The 18,638-nt window shown below is 45.6% G+C and overlaps 1 protein-coding gene across 2 annotated transcripts in view; it reads right to left on the reverse strand.

Annotated features, from left to right (window-relative positions):
* DIAPH2 (diaphanous related formin 2) overlaps nucleotides 1-18,638 on the reverse strand; it is an 840,428-nt gene that overhangs the window by 480,086 nt on the left and 341,704 nt on the right. For both annotated transcript variants that reach the window (XM_059732728.1, XM_059732729.1), the window contains exon 22: nucleotides 331-432. In XM_059732728.1, coding sequence (XP_059588711.1) covers nucleotides 331-432 — 102 coding nt within the window. The remainder of the gene's footprint in view (nucleotides 1-330; nucleotides 433-18,638) is intronic.

Here is an 18,638-nt window from a genome sequence, read left to right on the forward strand (position 1 = left end):
TGAACTCCTAAATATAACTTCTGTTTTATTATTTATCAACAGCACTGTGCTGTCAATCAGAACAGAGATACAAGATCTGATTTGTCATAGAAATGCCTTTTATAGAAGGCAGCTGTTAATTATACATCACTATTCCTTTCACTTCTATATGCACTAAGTCTGTCAAGTACCTGTAGAGATTGCATCTCATAAGAATCTTAATTTCCTGATTTTTGCTACTCTATGAATAAATACCTATATATATAAAACCAATACAAAGTTGAAGGGAAAAATATTTTCATTGCATCTATGAAGTACAACCCTCAGTTGAATTATTGGGCTACTACATACCACAACTCCAAACTGTTCTGGCTCACAAAGATCAGCATATTCATCCTTTAACTGGGCTAAGGCACTGAGTTCCTTCTGTTCAGGAAGATTCTTCACCAGATTCTGAAAAAAGCAAGGTTAAATTACATCAGTTTTAAATTCTAACAGTTGTGATATTAACACTTAATAAAATGGATTATATGGCATGTCAATGTAAATCAGAGCATCTTGAAACTTAAAAATTCTTTTAGATAACTCCAATAACCACACAGACCACATAAAAGGGAAAAAAAAACCCTCAGTAAATTAATCTCTTTTATACAGACATCAACATATCCACAACAGTCTGACAGGAGTCATGTTCTTCCCACACTCAATAGAACAAGCTAAGTCACAGTTATTTAAGTTCAAGTATGAATTACTTGTCATACAAGTAGCCATTGAAGTATGAGCTACTTGCTGCTACCATTTCTTCATCCCTGGTTTTGTCTCCTCCACTAAGTATTAAAGAAGCCCCTTTTTATGTACACAACAGGACTCTACTATCTTGGGAGGCTAGTTACAAAACCAGTACATAGATATAATTTTAAAGATATTTATACAGAAATGGAAAATATTCCAGAATTGTAGAAGACTCATAACTTCTCAGATATGAAGCTTAAACTTTTCAGCTTGATCACCCTCGATGATGCTTAAATAAAGCAAGATATACATGGTCGTCTCTTTCACATTGAAAGAAATTTTTATACATTTAATGAGATCAACCAAACCCTGGAAAAGGACAGGCATAATTTATATAGGTTTGGTTTTTTTTAAACTAAAAATATTTTACTTATTAAAAATCTAAAGAAATTTATAGTAAATTTAAAGTATATATACATGTATTGTAAAATGTATATGCTCTTTTTATATGTATAACATTTTCATATGTTTATTTATATATATATATATTTATATATATACACATACACACACACACACACACGTGTGTGTGTTTCTTAGTTGAAGGGACATATAAGTAACATTTTAATCTTATCCACTGGAAAGTCTTTCAAAAAAAAGTGGAGAGAGAGAATACTAATATATATATATAAAGGGTCATGTTACCTTAAATGTTTTCCTTCAACTACAGGAACGCAGAAGTACAATATTATCAGACTAATAAGAAAAATTACTGTTGTACATATCCTTTAAGGGACTAATTCCTAGATTGACCTCCTTCCCCCCTGCCAAATGTCAACAGGTTATTATTGTTCACTTGGAACTTATGACAAACTAATTGGGCAGGCAGTAAAACTGACAGAAACCCAGACCTGAATCCATTCTATGGAAATGTAAGGGACTGTACATTTTTTGTCATAACAACAAGGAAAACTGAAGGATCTTTTCTGACCTCTCTCACAGATCTTTACACCTTCTCAATTAGCAGGACTATTTTTGATAGTATGTATTCCAAACCAACATGAAGTACTTGTCCACAGAGTTCAAGAACTGCTTTCCATGATGGAAGAATTTGAACAAAGAGGGGGAAAGTGCTGCATGATCTACATGAAGGTAATTCTCACATGTTCCCCCAAGATTTCCCTATGAAGGCCGTTGTTAACTATGAATACAAATGGAAATAAAGAACCCTATTATCAATATGCCTCCAGTATTTGTTCCTTGTATACATTAAGTGAAGTGAAAGTTTAATGCCACTAACATCTTATCTTCTACAATACTTTCAGTCATTTAGAACTTCTAGATATACATGACAGATTACATCCTCTCTGATGTACAAATGCCTATGCTCATTGGGCACCAGTTTTAATATGGGAAAATCTTTTTATAATATTCATTGTGTTTTAACATGAAATGCTGTTGGCACTAGCTGGGCTGGACCTTTATTGTCATATACTTATAAGAAGTATCCCTTTTTTATACTAGGTTCAAAATACATTGGAACTCAAAAGTATACGAGCTAGTGGTACCTCATAACCCCTGCTTCAGGTTAATGAAATTTGGCAGAGTCAAGAGCTAAAACTAAATCAGCGTAAAAATGGAAAAGTAAATGCCTCCCATTGTAGATGTATTTATGGCACCACAGTATGTGTGCAGTCTTTCATGCATCACAGCTTTCATTTTATGGTATGTCAGCAGTATGATGTAAAAGAATGCCTGCTAACAGAACAGAGACCTTTAGCTACTTTCCCCATTTCTCTAATTATTCTACAGAATTCCCCAAACTTTATTTTCTGTAAATGTTAATTGCCCACTTAAAGGTTAGTTAAAAGAGGGTATTGAACCATAATGCCCTTTCTTCCTTGCCAAAACATAACCTTTCTTTCTTTTTATCTCATTAAGTCACTTTACCTTTAGTGTGGAAAATTTGGGTTCTCCATAATTAAGCCTATCATATTATACATAAATTATTTTTAAGACAACAGAGACCTTTGCCTTGTTTAACCAAATTCAATTTAGAATGGCACAGCTATCACTATATATATCTCCACTAAGATAACAAGTATATCCAACAAAGGAACCCCTACCACCTGGTTTATATTTCTCATGCTGAGGAGACAGCTAAGGGTTGGGAGAAATGGGCTGGGGTGGGAGGGGGTGGATAATTCTCTTTCACATTGCAATTATAACCAAAGATATGGCATGAACAAGTTATTCCAACCCAGGTTTTCCCATTCTGCTTGCTTAGATTAGCTAAACCTGTCTTGGATATAAACTCCATGAGGCACAATGTGCAGAGTTTTCATTAAACCATTTTTCATACAGTGCATTCTGCTTAATTCATCACTCCAAGGGTAATGCAAATAATGGTGAACTATCCAGCAAGAGTGGATATATCAGGAGTGAACTATATCATCAGGAGTGGATAACTGGGAGGAGGAAGATGCCCTAGAAGGAAAGTTAAGGAAAAGGAAATGAAAGCATAAAATGGTGGATTATCCAATAGGCACATTAATCAGTTTCCTGAAATGTGTGTGCTAGATGCACCTAAACCCAAGATAATGCCTCAGTTGAAGCTGCATATACAGAGCTACAATATTCAGTATTTTGACTAAAGTGGCATAAAGTTCATAATCACTGAGCTTGATAACATTATTGAAGGTCGGTGGTGATTAAACAATACAACACTTTAAATGCCAGTTATAAATGTATATGCATTAAGAGAAAAATTTATTTTTTAGGTGCAAGTAATAATAGGTGACTCACATGTAACTAAAAATAGCAACGAAAGGAATTTTTATTTTTAACTTATAGAAGGGTTTATTTGCAATGTTTTACTCCAAATCACTGTCTTTTCCACTTCCCCATAAGGATGGATGAAATTGACGGCTATTTCTTTTCCGTGCAGGACCAGGCACCTAAGGAAGAAGCAGCCCGGGGAGTGCCCTCACAGCAAAGTGGCAGACGGTCACATCCAGGACTGGACCTGCTCGCAGCGAACAGGTACCAGTTCCTCCAGTCCAACTGGAGAACAGGTACGAGGCCCTGGCGACCGTGCAGGAGATGGAAGGAGAGGAGGAAACCCATGGGCAGGAAGCAACACCACATTCTCCACGCTCCGAACAGGTCAAGAGATCCAAGCGGACCCAGAGGAGGAGGCGACGAGTGCTTGTCATAGGCAACTCCATCCTGAGAGGTACGGAAGGGCCCATCTGTCACCAGGACCCCTCAAAATGAGAGGACACTACTGCCTGCCCGGAGCAAAGATTCAGGATGTGACAGAAGTAATCAAGGCCAGGATCAAGCCCACTGATTACTACCCCATGGTCCTAGTCCATGTGGGTACTAATGATGCGGCCAGGAGAACCCCCGATCACCTGATAACGGACTAGAATGCTCTGGGCGGCATGCTGAGGGAGTTCGGTGCACAGGTGGTATTCTCCTCCATCCTACCAGTGAACGGACGTGGAAGACGGAATGAGAACTGCATCAGAGAGACAAACTGGTGACTTCGGCAGTGGTGTCTCGAGGCAGGCTTCGGCTTCCTGGACAATGACCCGCACATTACAACGAGGGACATGCTCAGTTGGGATGGGCTTCACCAGTTCCCCAAAGCTAAGCGTGTGTTTTCTTCTAGGTTGGAGGATCTCCTCCGGCGGGCTTTAAACTAGGCTCGTCGGGGGGAGGGGAAGATGAGGGCGGGGGAAGCTGTGGACCACCAAGCCATGTGGCACCCACAAGGACAGCCCAGCCTGAAGAAGGAGAACAGTGGGAACCTGCAAGCCATGGGGCGGCCAGCACTACAGGACAGGTAAGCAACGAGAAGGTAAGAAATGAGGGGCCCCTTGGGATTCGGAGTTGGGGGGCAGCAAAGGCACCAGTAGCAGGGCTCAAGTACCTATATACTAGTGCTAGGAGCATGAAGAACAAGCAGGATGAACTAGCGCTCCTGCTTGCACAAAACATCTATGACTTAGTAGGGCTAACGGAAACCTGGTGGGATTCGTCCCACGACTGGGCGGTACATATTGAGGGTTATAGATTGTACAGAAAGGACAGGGTGGGGAAAAAAGGGGGACGGGTTGTGCTCTATGTCAATGAGCAATATAAATCTACCCTCATCAAAATGGAATCGAAGGATGAGAAAGTAGAAGGATTGTGGGTTAGGCTACATGGGGGGCAAGGAGAAAGGGATTTGGTGGTAGGGGTCTGCTACAGACCCCCACACCAAGGGGAAGAAATAGATTCGGGGCTCCTGAGGCAACTCTCAGAGACCATAAAAGCTAAAGAGGCAGTAGTCATGGGGGACCTAAACTACCCAGACATCTGCTGGGAGACGCAGATGGCAAAGACCCACCATTCACTCAGGTTTCTAACCTGTGTACAGGACCTCCACCTGACACAGGAGGTACATGGTCCCACTAGGGGGAATGCCTAATTGGATATGGTATTGGCAACGGGGGATGACATGGTAGGGGACCTACAGATCGGTAGCCATCTGGGGGACAGTGATCGCCTAATAATAGAATTCTTCATAAAACGTCGAGTGGGTAAGGTAACTACTAGGGTGAAAGTGCTAGACTTTAGGAAAGCTGATTTCAATGAACTCAGGTGATTAGTCAAGGACGCACTGCAGAGTAGGAGATTTGAAGTGATGGGAGCCCAGGAAGGGTGGCTGTGCCTTAAGGAAATGATCCTTTGGGCACAAAGCAAGACGATCCCGATGCGAGGAAAAAGAGGGAAAGGGGCCAGGAGGCTTCCTTGGCTGACCAGAGAAATCCAGAGCAACCTAAGGGCCAAAAGGGGAGCACATAAAAAGTGGAAACAGGGAGAGATCACCAAAGATGAATATACCTCCTCTGCTCGCGCTTGTAGGGAGGCAGTTAGAGGGGCCAAAGCTACCATGGAGCTGAGGATAACATCCCAAGTAAAGGACAACAAAAAATTGTTTTTTTAGATATATAGGGAGTAAAAGGAAGGACAAGGGAGGAACAGGACCCCTGCTAAATGGGCAGAAGCAATTGGTGACAGACAGGGGGGGGACGAGGCTGAACTCCTCAACGAGATCTTTGTCTCAGTGTTCCTAAGCGAGGGGCACGACAAGTCTCTCACTGGGGTTGTAGAGAGGCAGCAGCAAGGCGCCAGACTACCATGCGTAGACCCTGAGATGGAACAGAGTCACTTGGAAGAACTGGATGCCTTTAAGTCGGCAGGCCCGGATGAGCTCCATCCGAGGGTGCTGAAGGCACTGGCCGACATCATTGCACAGCCACTGGTGGGAATATTTGAACGCTCGTGGCGCACTGGCCAAGTCCCGGAGGACTGGAAAAGGGCCAATGTGGTCCCCATTTTCAAGAAGGGGAGGAAGGAGGACATGGGCAACTATAGGCCAGTCAGTTACACCTCCATCCTTGGCAAAATCTTTGAAAAAATTATCAAGGCTCACATTTGCAAGAGCCCGGCAGGACAAATTATGCTGAGGGGAAACCAGCACGGGTTCGTAGCAGGCAGATCGTGCCTGACTAATCTAGACTCTTTTTATGACCAGGTTACGAAACACCTGGACACAGGAGGAGGGGTGGATGTCGTATACTTAGACTCCAAGATGAACATGAGCCGGCAGTGTGACGAAGCCATCAGAAAAGCCACTGGCACTTTATCGTGCAACAGCAGATGCATGACGAATAGATCCAAGGAGGTGATACTTCCCCTCTATCGGGCGCTGGGCAGACCGCAGTTGGAGTACTGCGTGCAATTCTGGGCACCGCACTTCAAGAGGCATGCAGATAACCTGGAGAGAGTCCAGAGAAGGGCCACTCGTATGGTTAAGGGTTTGCAGGCCAAGCCCTACGAGGAGACTAGAGAACCTGGACCTTTTCAGCCTCCGCAAGAGAAGGTTGAGAGGCGACCTTTTGGCCGCCTATAAGTTCATCACGGGGGCACAGAAGGGAATTGGTGAGGTTTTATTCACCAAGGCGCCCCCGGGGGTTACAAGAAATAATGGCCACAAGCTATCAGAGAGCAGATTTAGACTGGACATTAGGAAGAACTTCTTCACAGTTAGAGTGGCCAAGGTCTGGAACGAGCTCCCAAGGGAGGTGGTGCTCTCCCCTACCCTGGGGGTCTTCAAGAGGAGGTTAGATAAGCATCTAGCTGGGGTCATCTAGACCCAGCACTCTTTCCTGCCTATGCAGGGGGTCGGACTCGATGATCTATTGAGGTCCCTTCCAACCCTAACATCTATGAATCTATAGCGAAAAGGCCTTTGAATTAAACTGTACACCTTTCAAGATGGAAATTCAAATTAAATGCAAGTGAAAAAATGGAAAGTACTTATAGCATGTGGCCACAAGTATTTGTTCCTACTTTAGGCTTGGGCAATAATTATTTAATTTTGGTTTCTGTCAGAAATAAATTTAAACAGACAAAATACCCAAAGCATGTGTTTTCAAGGAACTGACAGCATGAAGGCATCCCAGCAGCTCTTCAACACTGGCCCTTAACTGCAACTATCAGAACACTACTTTGCAATTCACTTTTGTTACCAAGAACGAAGAAGACATTGGCCGACTTCAGGTAGTTCAGTAAGGCTAGGGACAGACCTTCAAAAAGCCTGAACCTGAACTGATTCAATCTTTGCAGGTTATTCTAACCTGGTTAGGCTAAACCAGTTTGTAACCCACAGAAATCCCAGCCATGCAGGCACATGCCTGCAGTGGCTCAAGCTAGAAGCCGGGGCCAGGGGGGAAGGTGGTGCTGGAGCAGCACTCCCTTCCCTACCCTTCCACAGGGCTGAGCTGAGAGAAGCGTGGCCAGGCCCTGGCAGGATACTTTGATTAGGGAGGGGTTCAGTGTTTATCACCCCTGATAACACAGTGTTTATCACTCCATTAAGAAAACAGCAGAGGGACATTACCAGTTACCTGTTGATTCTGCCTTTGTCCCTGCTGCCACAGCACGGAGGTAAGCCAGTATGTGGTTTGCTACCTAATACTGTGCATTTGTGTAAAGCAGAAGGGGCAGTGGAATCTCTGCTTGGGAGGTGGGGAGTGGAAGCAGGAGCAGAAGCCAGGCAGATGCCTGCAGTCTCTGCTAGCGCTGCAGCCAGGGAGTAGAGGGGAGGGGCCAGCCCTGCTGTGCAGCAGAGAGCCCTGCCCAGCCCAGAGAGCATGCTGGAATGCTGGGGGACTCTGGGACAGACATTGCATAAACCAGTTTGACCCAAATCAGTTAAGTCTGATACTACATTCAACCAGGTTTATCAAAAACTGGTTTCAGCCATGGCACTGAACATCTATTCTGTTACAGGTTTAAACCAGTTTATGTGTAACGTCTGTCCCTAGCCTCAGTGTTCTTTTAAAGATCTTTTATAACAACACTACAACTTAATGACTACCATATTTTAAAAAAAAGCACCAAGGAACAAAATAAGCATCCTATCTCACATCAGGTTCCTTTGCAGAGTTTCTCACACACACATGCACACACTTCTCACAGGATTATTTAGTTGTTTGTTTGAAAGCTGATTATAAACAATCACTACTACACTAACAAGGTAACCATTTGTGCTTGAACATACGCTTTGTTAGAACTAATCAGTAGTCCAAAGGGTGCTATTTACTCCACTGCATCAAGATTTTCTTTTAAATTAGAGTTCATAGAAATCTGTTTTATTATGTGCAGATCTAATTTTTGAAAGGCAAATAAAATTAAAGAGCACATAATTATATTGTTGAATGCTAAACAAAATTTTTCCCTATTTGTTTCCAGATATGAATTATAGTTGATCAACTATCCTACTAAAAAATAAAAGGTAAAAGAGACAGAACACAAAACAAGATAACTATATATTCTAAAACAGAGCTGTCCAACTAGCAGGTGGTGAAGGGTCAGTTTGTGACCCCTGGGCAGGAGCCTGGCCATCACCCCCTATATAACTTCAGCTGCAGCAGCAACAGACAGAGTCTCCAGGCTCTCATTCCCTTTTCCAGATTTTGTGTCCTTCCCCAGGGCTTGTGTGGGGCAATGGCTGTGAACAAAGGATAAATGTACCCCTAGGGGTACTTAAAAGGGTCATAGGGGGTACGCAAAACTAATGTGGCCAATAATTGCCTCGTGCACGTGCACAGCTGCAGTGCAGCATGCAGGTGGCGAGGAGCACAGCCTGGCCATGTGGAGAGCAGCCAAATCCGGCTGGTAAGTCTGCTGTGCGGGAAGGGGTGGGGGGTATGCCAATTGAGGCCCCAGCGGTGGGGGAAGGAGTGGGACTGGGGCAGTAACTGTACAGCCGGGGTGGGGTGCAGGACTGAGCAGGGGGCTATGCGTACCCCTGGGAGGGCACAGGGGGCATGTTCCCCTGGATCTGCGCATGAGGCAGGTTAGGCTGCGGCAGCACCGGGCTCATTCTGGTGGGGGCTGGGCTGCACTTGGGGTGGGCACGGGCAGAATGGGAGCGGGGGCTACGTTGAATTCTGGAGTGACTGCAGCCCCTCCCACAGGCCACCATGGTGAGGGAAGAAGTGGGGCTGGGGCTGGGGCTGCAGCAGGGGCAGGCACTGCACAGTCAGGTGGGGCACAGGACGGAGCCATGAGTGACTCATCTGGTGGGGGGGGGCAACTCCCACTGGGTGAATACACCCTGGGAGGGCGTGTGCCCCCATATCTTCACACAGGGCAGGATGAGGCCAGGGCTGTGCTGGGCTCTTCCCAGCAAAGGGCTGGGCTGGGCTGCATTCAGGGCAGGAGGTGGCAGCACTGGGGGGAGGCGGGGCTATGGGAGGGCCTGCAGCCACTCCAGAATTCACCATAGCCTTCCCATCCCCACCTGCTCCACTCCCAGCGCAGCCCAGGTCAACACCTCCACCGGGAACAGCCCAGCACTGCCACGGCCTCAGCCCACCCTCGCCCCATGCGCACATCCAGGGGCATGTGCCTCCCCCCACCTTCCTGGGCACATGCAGTGGTGGGAGCCACCCTCCTACCCTAAGCTCCCCAGATACGCGCTCGCTTCATCCCACACTTTGCCCGGACATGCAGTGCCTGCCCCAGCCCCACTCCCTCCCCCTCACTGCTGTGGCCTCTGGGAGCAGGGCTACAGGAGGAGCTGCAGCCACTCCAGAATTCACTGTTGCCCCTCCAACCCCACCTCCCAGCACAGATCCAGGAGCACACGCCCCCCCCATGCCCTCCCAGGGTGCACATAGTGGTGGGAGCCATCCCCTTGTCTCCTGGACTAGCTGCTTGTGGCTCCATCCTGCACCCCACCCTACCTGTGAAGTGCCTGCCCCAGCCTGACTCCCTCCCTCACCACGGGGGCCTCAGCCCCTGCTTAAAAACAAGAAAAAAATATAAAGGAGTACAGGAGCTGAAACTCTGAGTCAGAAGTGAGACACTTATTTAAAAAAAAGGATGAAAATCCCTGGTGTAGAACAAGGCAGTCCAGCCCACAACCTAGGAAGCTGAGTGGAAGGCTGGGGTCATATTCATGGCATGCTGCAGGGGGTAGAAAGGGGGGATCCCTGTATATGGAACAGTGCAGGGCAGCAAGGGGGGAGCCTCCACATATGTGATGTTACAGCAAAGGAGTGGGGAGGGGAGGATCTGTGCATAAGATATGAAGCAAAGCAAGGAGCAGGTAAGAGGGAGGGGAAGCATTTGCAGATGCAGCACAGTAGAGCATGGGAGGGGAGGGGGAGCACAGTGGTGTGAGAGAAGGATAACAAAAATTCACGTGCAACACTACTAAAACAATGAAAGGAAATCAGGAGGGGCACACCTGTGTGTGTGGCCAGAGGCCCACAGTACAGTGGGGACGGTGAACCCGGAGGGCACATGGCCTGCACTGGTGTGACCCCCAGCAGTTTAAAATTTGGACAGCCCTGTTCTAAAAGATTAAACAAATAAGCAAATGGAGAAGGAAACTAACATAACATCCACAACAGTTGAAATGACATAACAAATATGGAACCAATAAGGCACCTGCCTAATTTTATCGTTCAAGTTTCAAAATAAGTTCATAGGAAAGGATCACAGGTAAGAAGGCCTAGAAGAGACTTTCCTGGGTTATCTAGTCAAGCCCCTTCCTCAAGCAAGGATCATACGGGACTAAACCATCTCAGCCAAGTGTCTGTCTACCCTGCTCTTGAGAACTTCCAAAGATGGAGATTCCACTATTTCTCCAGGTGGCCTGTTCATATGCTTGACCACCCTCATAGTCAAAAAGCTCCTCCTAATCTGCAGCCTAAATTTCCTCTAATGAAGCTTGAGGCCCATTTTCCCAGTCCTGTCCCCTATAACCACAGAGATCAGCCCATCTCTATCCTCCCTATAATCACCCTTCAGGTATTTGAAAACTGCTATCAAATTCTCCCCTTGACTTCACTTCTTCATACTAAATAACTCTAATTCTTTCAGCCTTTCCTCACAAGTCATGCTTCTGAACCCTCTGATCATGTCTGTTGTGCTTTGTAGAAATCTTTCCAATCTATCCATAACTTCTTGAAGTCTGAGGTTCAAACCTGCACACAGGTGAGGCCCCACAAGTGCTGAAATGAGCAGAAGAATCACTTGCCTTGATTTACAAGTGACACTCTTGGTAATACACACTAATATGCTGTTGGCAGCTATCAAACATATGGTCTACTGTGCCATAAGTACCATATTTACTCAAATACAAGATGAGGTTTTCTTCTCCGCAGGTTGGCATAGGGAAAAAGCCCCTCATCTTATAATCACATACAAGGACATCTCACTAAACATACTATCACTTAAATGCTGCCAAAAGCAGCATGTGCTCAGGAATGGAAACCAACTATGAAGTTGATTAAATACAGCCAACACTGAGCATAACAATAAAATGCATAGCCCACACGGGCAAACATACTAATGGGAAACTTAAAAAAAACCCAAAGAAACAAAATTTTATTTAAAAAAAAATCTCATACATATTTACAAATAGCACAAACAGCACAGATTATATCATCCAACAAAGCCTTATAACATATTAACTCCTCCTCATCTCTTAACAGTTTACAATAACAACATTATCTCATCTGACAGCTTCCTACTCTCCCCTCTCTCTCACCCCACTACCTCAGGCGCTCCTCAAGTGAATATATATTTCCATTTATCTTTCCCTCCCTCTTAGTATGATCTTCTTCTTCATCATCCCATTGCATGTAATATTTGAGTTCAAACAGAGCTACCTGCAAACATTCCTTTGTAGTAAAATCCATTCCCTTCATGATCAGCAAGCTCCTCACTTTCCACAGTGTTGCATTAACACAAATCACCCATGCCCGTATCTCCCCTTCTTCCCAACCTTTCTTAACTAACCCATACATCACCCTCTCAAAAATGATCTTATCGTGCACTTCTAACATTTATAAAAATCTCTGTGCCCTTCTCCAAACCTCCCATGCAAAACTGCATTCCCAAAATAAATGTACCACCAATTCTCCTCCCAGCCCTCACCCACACTTCTCCTGTGGGCATTTTGCTGCTCTTCCTAAACCCCACCTATATTGAACCTTTCTTACCATTCAAACCCTCCTCAACACTCTCCACATCAGGTCTGCATGTTCTTCTTTTAAATCTTCCCCCATTACCCCTCTCCACCCTTGCCTTGCTTGTTGTTGCAACAAATCACACACTCAGCTACTTTGTCTTTCCCTCTGATTTTCTTCAAAATCCTTCCCTTTTCCTTCAAACTTTGTATCCCTAGGCTTTCCAAAACCTTGTACTTTAACAAAATTTTCTGCTCTCCCATAATATATCAACAATTTTCAAGCCCACTGCCCCTTCCACCCTGTTCCATATAGGCCCATCCTCCGCAGCCATTTCCCCCTCCAAAATCTACAGAAATTTCCCACTTTCCCATTTCCTTTCAAAGCTTCCCTCAGTCATCACCATTCTAACATAGTATGTGTAGATGAACATCTCTCTGTCCAGTAGCTCCCACCCTCTGTGCTCCCATCCCTTATATAATTCCTTCCTGACAATCCGTTTTGTTTTAGAACCCCAGAAGAACAACCAAATCAGTTTCTGGATTTTCCTGCTTTGAATCCATGATATACTACATTCACAAACACCACAGTGAGGAGCAACACCTGTTTCACCAGCTTCACCTTTCCTGTATATGACAAACCTCTTGTGCTCCAAAAACATATTTTTTCCTAACCTGTGACCCTATCTCTTCCCATGCTTTTGTGCCTTTCCCTTCTGTATCAAGAACCACCCCTCCTAAGATTTTGATCTGATTCTTAACCACCCCCATGCCAAACTTCCCTAGATCTCCCCAATTGCCAATCCCCAACACCTCACTCTGCCTTGTTTACTGTTGCCCTTGGAGCTTCCCCATGGTCTTCCATACATATCAGGATTCTCTCTGAGACTGCATCTTGAACCATCATGTTAAAGTTGTCCATATACAATAAGCATTTCACTCCTCCTCTGCCCCTGAATATTAACTCCACTGATTATTTAGTCCCCCTTTAACCTAGGCACCAGATGTTCCATAGTGTATATAAAGATCGAGGCTTACAAGGGACACCCTTGCCTCACCCATGTTTGTATATGAAAGACTTGATTCAAGTTTCCCTTCACCAGAACCTGACTCTGTGCTGTCCTATGCAACAATTCCACCCAGCCTCCCCACTTTTCCAGGAATCCCATTTTTAGCAGCACATCAAACAAAAACTCATGTGTTACCCTGCCATATGCTTTCTTGAGAACAAAATTTGCTACCACTGTATTAAATTTTCTATCCTTTACATATAACAGCACATCTCTCAACACCCAGACTGCCTGCGCAATTCTTCTCTCTCCCAAAGGACACATCTGGCCCTCTTGTATGACCTGATCCAAAACACTTTTCATTCATATTGCTAACTATGACTTTTGCCATGATTTTATAATCTGTATTCAATATGATCGGCCTCAAGTTCTAGAGGCACTCTCGATCTCCCTTCTTATACACTAGCGCCACTATCCTTCTGCAAAACCCTCCCCCATTTTTCTTTCTTCCGTTATCTATTTGAAGAATTCCACCAAATCCTTTCCCACCCACAGCCAGAATTTCATTTAAATTTCAGCTGGGAGTCATAGATTCATAGATGTTAGGGTCGGAAGGGACCTCAATAGATCATCGAGGCCGACCCCCTGCATAGGCAGGAAAGAGTGCTGGGTTTAGATGACCCCAGCTAGATGCTTATCTAACCTCCTCTTGAAGACCCCCAGGGTAGGGGAGAGCACCACCTCCCTTGGGAGCCTGTTCCAGACCTTGGCCACTCTGTGAAGAAGTTCTTCCTAATCTCCAGTCTAAATCTGCTCTCTGCTAGCTTGTGGCCATTATTTCTTGTAACCCACAGGGGCACCATGGTGAGTAAAGCCTCACCAATTCGTTTCTGTGCCCCCGTGATGAACTTACAGGCAGCCACAAGGTCGCCTCTCAACCTTCTCTTGCGGAGGCTGAAGAGGTCCAGGCGCCCTAGTCTCTCCTCATAGGGCTTGGCCTGCAAGCCCTTAACCATACGAGTGGCCCTTCTCTGGACCCTTTCTAGGTTATCCACATCCCTCTTGAAGTGCGGCGGCCAAAATTGCACGCAGTATTCCAACTGCAGTCTGACCAGTGCCCGATAGAGGGGAAGTATCACCTCCTTGGTTGTGTTTGTCATGCATCTGCTGATGCACGATAAAGTGCCATTAGCTTTTCTGATGACTTTGTCACACTGACGACTCATGTTCATCTTGGAGATCACTAGGACTCCAAGATCCCTTTCCGCTTCCGTGCCGCCAAGCAGGTCATTTCCTAGGCAGTAGGCATGCTGGACATTTTTCCACCCTAGGTGCAGCACTTTGCATTTCTCCTTGTTGAATTGCATTCTGTTGTTTTCCGCCCATATGTCCAACCTGTCCAGGTCTGCCTGTAGCTGGTCCCTGCCCTGCGGTGTATCCACTTCTCCCCACAGTTTTGTGTCATCCACAAACTTGGACAGAGTACACTTCACTCCCTCGTCCAAGTCGCTGACAAAGACATTGAAGAGTATCTGTCCAAGGACCGAGCCCTGCGGGACCCCACTGCCCACACCCTTCCAGGTCAAAACCGACCCATGCACTACGACTCTCTGGGTACGACCCTCTAGCCAATTCGCCACCCACCGGACTGTGTAGTCATCCAAGTCACTGCCTCTTAACTTGTTCCCCAGTATGGGGTGGGATACCGTATCGAAGGCCTTCCTGAAGTCTAAGTATACGACGTCAACCCCTACTCCTGCGTCCAGGTGTTTTGTAACCTGGTCATAAAAAGAGACTAGATTAGTCAGGCATGATCTGCCTGCTACGAACCTGTGCTGGTTTCCCCTCAGCATAATTTGTCCTGCCGGGCTCTCACAAATGTGAGCCTTGATAATTTTTTCAAAGACTTTGCCAAGGATGGAGGTGAGACTGACTGGCCTATAGTTGCCTGGGTCCTCCTTCCTCCCCTTCTTGAAAATGGGGACCATGTTGGCCCTTTTCCAGTCCTCCAGGACCTGGCCTGTGCGCCATGAGTGTTCACATATTCCCACCAGTGGCTGTGCAATGACGTCAGCCAGTGCCTTCAGTACCCTTGGATGGAGCTCATCCGGACCTGCCGACTTAAACGCATCCAGTTCCTCCAAGTGTCTCTGCACCATCTCAGGGTCTACGCATGGTAGTCTGGTGCCCTTCTGCTGCCTCTCTACAATCCCAGTGAGAGACTTGTCTTGACCCTCGCTTAGGAACACTGAGGCAAAGAACTCATTGAGGAGTTCAGCCTTGTCCCCCGTGTCTGTCACCAATTGCTTATGCCCATTTAGTAGAGGTCCTGGGCCTTCCTTTTACTCCCTATATATCTAAAAAACAAATTTTTGTTATCCTTAACTTGGGATGCCATCCTCAGCTCCATGGTAGCTTTGGCCCGTCTAACTGCCTCCCTACAAGCGCGAGCAGAGGAGGTATACTCCTCTTTAGTAATCTACATCATTTCCTAGTGACTTGTTTCATTTAAAAGTTCTCAAACATTTTTCTACCTCTGTTATCTTTACCCCCCCACCCAAACGCATCCATGCTTTCATCCTCCACCTTTTCTCCTTGATGTCTGCCAAAACCCCATGTTCTGCTCACTATCAATTTTCTACTTTCCATACAAATCCTCATAGATGTCTGGCACAGTCTCCACTACCTTGTCCTGGCCTTCCACACAGTCTCCATTATCCTTTTTCATTCTTTCCACCCGTCTCCCTTTGATTTCCTGACTCTTATGGCAAAGTATGAGTTTCATTTTTCCCCTTCTTCCACCCAAGACATTTTCACTAGGAATATCTTTTAATCAGCTCTCTCTAAACTATTCCTCCACCTCCAACTTCGCCTCTTCCAATTTATCCTTCACCTTTCTTCCGCTTCCTGCTTCCACAGTCAAGCGTTGTGCCCTCTCCTGCCTCTTTTCAGCTCCCTCAGCTTGTCCCTCACCATTCTCTTCCAAACATTCATGAAAAATGTGCTTGTTCTTCTCTTAAGCATACACCACCATTTCCATCTGCTTTTATAACAATTCTTTAAGGCTCTCCATTCCTCCTTACCCACTTTTTCATTGTGGAGCAGCCTAATGTTCTATTTCCAGAGGCCTTTCCCTGTCCCATTCCATCCCTTGTTCCCATCTCCACCTGTAATACTTGATGGTCACTAAAACCCACTAAACCCCACTAAAATCTTGTATGCCTTTCTTGTGCACCACCACTCTTTCAGGGACCAAAATAAAATCAATACTTGAAATTTTCCTTCCTCTTGGCTCCACTTTCATTTGCACTTTCTCTCCTGCCCACACATCCTTGAAATCTTCTTCCTTGATAATTTTCTTTAACATCTTCGAGCAACTAACTCCCACCCATCCCCTTTTTCCATCATGCAGTTGAAGTTGCCAACTATGACTGTGTCCCGCCCCCCATGTATATTTCCAATTTCCAGAATAAAGCCGCCCTTCCCCCTACCATGAGTGCATATACGTTAAACAGCTCTACCTCCATCTCTTTTGTCTCTAATAACATCCTCTGCATTCTTCCTTCTATTAACACTTGAACTTGCTTGGCTTTAACCCCTGGGTTTTTAATTAACACTGCTGCCTTGCTCATGTTTGTCCCTGCCCACCATGACTGCCCCAAACCCCATCTCTTCTCCAGATATTTATATTAGTCTCTCCATGGTATAACACACTTTTCTAGACGACGTATGTTGATAGACCTTAAAGTAGCTGCCATTTGGTCCCATCTCTTCCTTGTCAATAAACTTCTCACATTTAAAGTTGCAATACATAACACCATGATAAAGAAAAGGTGGAAGACACTGGTCCTCACCTCTCTTGTTTTACAGATCGTCCACATCACTGCTGACAATCAGTTACTCTGTCCCTCCCCCTTCCTCATCCCCCTATCTCTCACTAGGTTCTCAGTTTCTAGTAAGGTCCCTTCCAGGCCCTAACAGATCATCGGGTCCAGACCCCCTGCATGTGGGCAGGAAAGACTGCTGAGTTCAAATGATCCCAACAAGATGAGCATCAAGACATTTTTTGAAGATTGCCAGAGTGGATGACTGTACCACTTCTGGGGGGAGTCTGTTCCAACCCCTCAGCACTTGCTTGTAAAGAAATTTTTCCTTATGTGTAGCCTGAAGTAATCTTCAATCAACTTGTGCCCATTATTTTTTGTTCTCCCCTGGGGGGCCTTGGTGAACAGCTGCGCCCCCAAACCCTGATGTACGCCCTTAGTATACTTACAGGCTGCAACCAAGTGCCCCAAAGTCTTCTCTTCTTCAGGCTGAACAATCCCAAGTCCCTCAGCCTCTCCTCATACGTCTTGGTCTCCAGGCCTCTAATCATGCAGGTGGCCCTCTTCTGGACTCTCTTGAGCTTCTCCACATCCTTCTTGAAATGCAGCGCCCAGAACTGGATGCCACAAGGCTTCTATATTGAGAAAGGCTGCTGCTGTCCCCTCCCCACAACTACTTTCTTCTGGCTCAGCAGACCCTTCCACCTCCATTTCCAATATACCGTTCACCACTAGTGTCATTCTCCCTTCTCCCTCTTTCCATCTTCCCCCATTTCCTTCTTCTGCAACTATGACGGCCTTTGTTTCTTCCTTTTTTATACCCATGGCTCCACACCTTTCCCTTTTTCTAAAGCAGAACTTTCTTCTTGGTTAATCTCCAGGATTTCTCTCTCTACTTCTGTTTCCATGCTCATGCTTCCACATCCCTCCTCCTCTTCCCTCTCTTCCTCTACTTGTTGTGCTACTGCCACAACACTCATTCCACCCCTTCCCATCTCTGGTGATTCTTCCACCAACATTCCCTCCTCTGAATCCATCCTGACCTCCCCCATCTCTTCCTTCTCTTTGCTCATCTGATTGAAGTCATTCCCCCTTTTAGGTTGTGCTCTCTTAGGAAAAAAAATCTGGGCATCTGTTTTACATGTGCCCTTCCTTCTGGCATATCCCATATTTAAGCACATTCCTGGCACACATGGGATCTGTACCTTCTCCCACCACACTAGTAGCAAATGGTTAGGCTACATAGGCTGCCAAATGCCCTTCCTGTCTGCATTTTCTAAACTGATGGGACTGCCCGTGGTATATGATGTAGCCCCAGCACTCTCCTACATTAATAACTTACAGCAGATGCCACACTTCTCCTGGGATCCTCTCCTACTCCCTTGGAATCACTTGCACCTGAATTCCACACATTTGTGTCTCACTTTTTCCACAAACAGTACTCTCTGGACTCCCCCCTCCAACCATCTCTCCACATCCATTTCTTCAAGGATGTCAAAATACAGTTCGACAACGATCATTCACTCCCTTGACTTGTGTTCAGTGGCAATC

Source organism: Alligator mississippiensis, chromosome 8 (assembly GCF_030867095.1).
Source record: "Alligator mississippiensis isolate rAllMis1 chromosome 8, rAllMis1, whole genome shotgun sequence".
Lineage (NCBI taxonomy): Eukaryota > Metazoa > Chordata > Crocodylia > Alligatoridae > Alligator > Alligator mississippiensis.